Source organism: Tetrao urogallus, assembly GCF_951394365.1.
Source record: "Tetrao urogallus genome assembly, chromosome: 1".
Lineage (NCBI taxonomy): Eukaryota > Metazoa > Chordata > Aves > Galliformes > Phasianidae > Tetrao > Tetrao urogallus.
In genome coordinates, this window is record NC_136813.1 from 27,166,705 (window position 1) to 27,172,945 (window position 6,241).

At 49.7% G+C, this 6,241-nt stretch overlaps 1 protein-coding gene across 1 annotated transcript in view; it reads left to right on the plus strand.

The window, feature by feature from the left end:
• CAB39L (calcium binding protein 39 like) overlaps positions 1-1,755 on the plus strand; it is a gene marked incomplete at both ends in the record, with an annotated part of 45,048 nt that extends 43,293 nt beyond the window's left edge. Inside the window, one exon of the mRNA XM_079549061.1 lies at positions 1,576-1,755. Coding sequence (XP_079405187.1) covers positions 1,576-1,755 — 180 coding nt within the window. The remainder of the gene's footprint in view (positions 1-1,575) is intronic.
• Between the last annotated feature and the right edge of the window lie 4,486 nt (positions 1,756-6,241).

Genomic DNA, 6,241 nt, shown 5'->3' on the forward strand with positions numbered 1-6,241 from the left:
CAGGCCAGGATGCCGTTGGCCCTCTTGGCCAGATGTTGCTCTGTGAAGGACTGGAGCACCTTGCAGGACAGCTGTTACTGTGGGGTGGCTGCCCAGAAGGGATCCCTGAGAGTCCTGGCTGTGGGTGCTGCTGTTGTGAAGCTGTATGCAGCATAAGGCTGTAAATGTCCCTGTTCATTGCAGAGGGACCACAGCCTGGCCATGCGTGGGTTACTGTGCGCGTTGCACCTCATGTCATACAGCTGCATGCAGGGAACTCCCACATGGCAGGATATAGCCCAGATGTGCATGTGGGCAAAAAGGCAGGAGAGGAAACCTGTGGGAGCCATGGGCTGGGCTGAGCAACAGTTCTGCCTGCGTTGGTCCAGACAAAATGCCATTCTGTGCTGTAAGCAGATGTTTGTTTTCATTCTGGTTTGAACAGGCTCAAAGGGAAACTGGCTGTTTTCCAGTTCTGTCCATCCTTAATTTCTTCTCATTGGGTAGCGAATAGTTCAAGTTATTTGTGTCATTGCACAAGCACTCAGCATTGTTTTGTTGACCAGCCATGGCAACCTCAGCACCAGCCCACATGGGAGCTCCTCCGGGGCTCTGGTGTGGTGTGCTGGCTGAGCCCCCATCTCCTTGGCCTCCTTGGGTCCTGGCACTGCTGGCCTTGAGTTCCCGTTGTCAGGATGCCGGAGAAAATGCGAAAGCATCAGTGCAGGGGTGATGTTCAGAGCTATGGGTTTTACAAGAGGGAAAATGAGAAAGCAGCTCAGATAAGCCTGAGCAAGTGATTACTGAGAGCAGTCTGCCCACAGTGCTGGTGAGTGGCTGGGTGTCCTGTCACAGAGCCATTCAGTAGTCTGAGTTGGAAGGGACCTCAAAGCCCACCCAATCCCAACCTCCTGCCATGGGCAGTGCCAGCCAGCAGCTCAGGCTGCTCAGGGCCTCATCCAGCCTGGCCTTGAGTGCCTCCAGGTTTGGAGCACCCACAGCTTCTCTGGGCAGCTGTGCCACGGCCTCTGAGTGAAGAATTTCCCCCTGAGGATGGCCCGCCTCTCTGCTTGGCCCTGCTGAGGCAGACCAGAGCTGGGTGCACCCACAGCACTGCTCCGCCTGCTGTAAATTTCCACGCTGCTGGGATCGGATTAGGCCAGGGGAAGCAGAGCCTCTGACGTGTCTTCCAAACCAAAACAAAGCCGGCAAGGCTAATTTTAGGCCTGGGTTAGTATGGAAAGGATATCAAAGCTGACAGGGAGCTTTTTCCATTCTACTTATAATTAACAAATGTCTTAAGACTTGCATGTGGGGGAGGCTGAGGAAGGATAGCCCGCTCTCGACAGCGGGGTTTGCAATCAAGCACTTTATCAACAAAGAGTAAAACGGAGGGGAAATGACACCACACGCAGGCACAGCTTTGCTCCAGGTTGCATTGAACCAACACATCCGTAGCTCCGTGCCCTGGGACAAGGTGTGTGCAGTGCTGCTCTGCCAGCCTGCATGGCTGGGGAGCTGTGGCTGCGGCAGCGCTGTGACTGACGGCTCCTCTCCCTCTTCTCCCCCTGGCGTTCCTGCTTTGTGTGCATGCAGGTTTTTGTGGCCAGTCCAAACAAAACGCAGCCCATCGTGGAGATCCTGTTGAAAAACCAACCCAAGCTCATCGAGTTTCTGAGCAATTTCCAGAAAGAGAGGACGGATGATGAGCAGTTCACCGATGAGAAGAACTACCTGATCAAGCAAATCCGAGACTTGAAGAAGCCGACGGCATAAAGAACTCCACTCATTTTCCACTGTAGGCATTAATCTCTTATGTTAAGTTCCTCAGTGTCCCTTAAACACCACAATAGTGCTTGAGAAGGCACGGCAAGTGCCTGGGTTTTTTATTTTGTCTTTGTTCCTAGATGTCAAGAGTATAGGGGTTTTACATGAAAGCTAAAAGAAAAAACAACCTAGAATAATATATTATTTTTAATCGAGACTAGAATTATTTATGTCAGTTTAGAATCCCTCTGAACTAGAAGCCGCTCTGCCATTTGTGCTCAAGGAGGACAAACCTCCTAGCTTATCTCTGTGGGCAGGCTCGCATGCTGGGGAGCGCACGAGGAGCTCCTGTGTGCCGATGCTTTCCCTCTGCACCCATAGCTGTGACTTTGTTTGAGTGCTGCACACACACACACGACTGTGAAAGAGTACATTTGTCTCTGGAGTTAGCTGCAGTTACAGATTCTGGTTTTTTAGCCGAAACAGTCACGTTTTTCCTTTGCTTTTGTGTTCTCGTCTTTGAGCTTTCTTTAACCCTAGATCAGAGGTTTTCTGTTCAGTCTACGCTGGGGAGGTGGATGAAGGCACCTGGCTGGGCAGAATCATGCACTGCAGGGTGCCCAGCTGGAGGAAGGTGAGAACACCTCTCTTAGTGAGATGTGGCCTCAGTGTGAGCTGCTGTGTGGCCCTGGGGCTGCAGGAGCTGCTCTCAAAGCTGAGAGCGTCTGTTGGGTGCTCACGTCGAGGCCTTGGAGCACCCAAAGGCTGCTGCTTACCTGGTGTTTTCTATCCCTGGTCATTCACACGTGGATTCAGGTTCCACAGGGGCAGTCATTGCACTGCTCACTCATTTAAGGTTGAATAAGCTGTGTGATCCAAACAGTGTTTCCTGTGTGTTTTGGGACAGTATGGGGTCTTTTTTCAGTGGGATTGAAGGTGTTCTGTGGGGCTTCATCAGGATGTGGAGTTTGAGAGCAAGGAGTGGAAATGTCTTGAGTTCTTGCCAGCTGAAGTCCTGAGCTGTCCTGTTTGTTGCAAGGTTGTTTTGCAGCCAAAGCTGGCACTGATGCTTCAGATAGAAAGGCCAACTGAATTGTGAAAATGGAGCAAGGCTTTTTCCTTCATAAAACTATTGTATATTGGGGTGACTGATACTTTTATTTATGTGCTATGGAAAAGGGATGAAACTGAACAGATTGTGGAGTCATGGGTTTGTATTGTTGGTTTTTTGGTTTTTTTTTTTCAGATGTCAGATACACACACACACAAAAAAGCACATCTTAGTTGCCTGGAATTTAAAAAGAAAATATTTACAAGCTATTAAAGGCATGATTACCAAGTAAGCCGTATCTCTATGATTGCTGTCTGTTTTTTTTCCCCTCTTGCCCCTCGGGAGAGCAAGGCTGCATGGTGCCAGATTCTTTCTGCCCTTCTCCTGGCACCTCAGGCTGTGGTCTGGCTGCAGCACGAGGAGAGGTGATACCTACTGCCAGTGTTGGTGTGAGCAGAACGTGCCCAGCTGCCATCCTCTGCCCACTGTGGTGGCGGCCATCCAACCACAGCAGTAAGGGCTGGTGGGAAGTCTGTGCGTGTGGGAAAAGAGGAAGAAAGGGCTGGTTTTACACTGAAAGGACTTGTTGGGTTCTCTGCAGTTTGTTGCACAAGGAACTTCTCCTGACGCCGGATATTGCCAGCACACCTCTTAGCTGCGTCAGCTCCAAGCTCAACTCGCACAGCTCTTTGAAAGAAGCAAAAGAAAGGGTGAACGAGACGTCAAGCACCGCGCTGCTGTTTCACGCCCCTTAAATAAAGACGGGGTCTTCGAGCTGAAGATGGAATTCGCTGTTTCCATCGGTTCACTCATTCACGGCCCGGGCGCCGCTCCAACAGTTCCGCATTTCCCCGAGATCGGCACGTGGGGGAGCTGTGGCCGCAGGACCGAGCTCAGTGCTGGGAGAGGAGCGGGAGGAAGCGAGGGCTGCAGCCTTCCCGCTCCACTGCCCACCCCGCAGCCGCGCCAGGAGTCAGGAGGGAGCATCCCTGACTTCAAGCTGTCAGCTGTGCGACTGCTGCAACAGGAGAGCGGGTGGGAGCTGCCAGCGGAGAGGCAGTTCCAAGGGAAGCTGCTGTGTGCTACCACCTTGTGTAAGAGAGCAGAACTGCAGCGCATTCTGCCCCGGCTCTGAAAATGCTCTGTCCAGGTGTGCCACGTATGTGGGCTGCAGAACTGGCACTGCGCAGCCTGGGAAGCAGAAGGAGCCCAAGGACGATGAGTGCAGTGTTTGACAACACCTCTCTGCAGTTCCCTTGCTGTGCAGAACAGTCAGCCCCACATATGTGGCACTGTGACACCTTCATTAGTGACACGACCACCTGCATCTCTTAGAAATCGACCGAAACCATCTGCCTGCTTTGCCATTCGCCAGTCTCCAGGCGATGTCACTTACCAGATCCAGGCAATGAAAGCCCAACGTTCTATCTGCAGCTCAGCAATACACTTCAGTACTTACTGCCAGAATCATTTATTAGCAGAAAACATCTTTTGCTGTAAGGCAAACAATTAGCAGAGAATTTCTGTAATTCTTGGTCAAGAGGCCAAACTGTTAGCAGCAGCTCATACCTGCAATTGAAAAGACTGGTCTGAGATGAACCAAAATGCGTACAGAAATTTCATACGTATATATAAAATATATAGTTTTACATTTCTTAACTTTAAATACATCGTTCTTTTGATGTAAGAAACACACACCCTACAGTTCATTTGCAGAAGCGCAGCAGGAGATGCCCAACCTCGGATGCCTCCCCTGGGCGAGCAGACGAGATGCTCAGCAGTGCCTGCAGTCTGTGGGTCAAGAGAAACCCCTGCTCACGTTCTTCCTAATCTGCAATCCCAGCAGGAAACACAGCAGAGTTACACAGACCATCAGAGCCTATGGACATTTGCGAACCTCTGCTCAAATCTGCTCTGAATCTGTCCAAAGACGGCGTGACAGCAGGTCAGACTTGCAAGCCTTCAGCCTCAAAAGCAATTCCAAGTTTCACAGGAAGTTTTGTACAAAAATCCCTTTTAAAAAACCAATAAAAACTGAAGGTAAAATCGTCACTCATGAAGGTTACAGCAGCATCCACTGCAGCGCAGTTATTTAACATGTGCCATTTTTGATGCGTACATCGTGATTTGCCTCTCCCTGTACCCAGGCCTCCCACCACCTTTCAGGGACTTTTCCATCTCAGCCGTTCCCATAAAGACACAGACTTATCCTGCTTTGATACCAGCTGACCGATGAGGATAAAATCTCAACAGGCCTTAAACCTGCACTTATTTTTTCCCTGCTGCTACCTCAAGCAGGAGAGCACTGCCGATGGATGATGGAAACATGAAGGTGTCAGGGTATGGGGGTGCTTAAATCTAGACAGTGTTCTTCTAATCTGTAGAGAAAGCCAAGAGTAATCACTCTTACACAGGATGCTTATAAGAAATGGAAGGAAAACAGTATGACAAAGTAAAATGTTTGATTTAGAACAGATTATAATGACAGTCTTGCTTACGAAGCACCAACATCCAATTTTAAACTCGAGTGGAAGTTACAAGCCATGAAACTTGACGAGAGGAAGAAAATCAGTTTGGGAGGATTGCATGACATCCATAAGAGGAACATCCTCCCCAGGCCCAAGCTGGACTCTGTCTGACAGAGGCACAGACCTCCTGCAGCTGGACCTGCTGGTCCAGGATCTCAGGCCCTGTGCTCTGGACCACACGAGCTGGTGGCAGTTCAAAGAAGCGGCAGATCAGACACTTCCTCATGTGCTACTGTGCAAATTTTTGAGGTGTGATGCAAAAAGTGGATTTCACCATCCTTCCCTTGGTTGACAAACAGGGTCATGTTTTCATCCTGGCCCTGGGAAAGGACAGCAGTGGTGGTGGATCAGCCACTTGCCTGGCAAGATTTCTGCTGCTGACTGCACACACCTCTCACCTGGCCCGAGGCTGTGTTCAGTTTCACTAAACTGAGAGAAAGCCTTCCTCCAGCTTAAGTAAGAGCAAATTCTCATGGTGTAAGAGGATACAAGCATCCCAGTTCTGATATGAAGTTATCTGATGAGCCGTAAGGAATGTCAGCTCCTTGCTGCAGTTCAAGAACCTACCTTAAACTGCAGGACCAGACTGCGTGAGAACAGTCTTCCTGCAGCTAATGCTGTGTTAACACTGCTTTGCATGCTGTCCCATCACAGCTTTGCTATCCAAAGCCTGCAAAGAACAAATTGAAACTAAGCAGAATCTTAGGACACAGTTCTTCTTCCAGGGTTTTAAGGATGGAAGCAAAGGTGTAGGTTAATTCAGATGGGATGTGCTTGAGGCAGCACAAAGAACACACCCCAGCAATGCAAGTACCACAGAAGAAAACAGCTGTGCTGCCATGGTAGTTGGAAGAAATTATATATGAGAGACAAACAATCTCCAAATCACTTCTCCAACAACCATTATGTCCCAGTG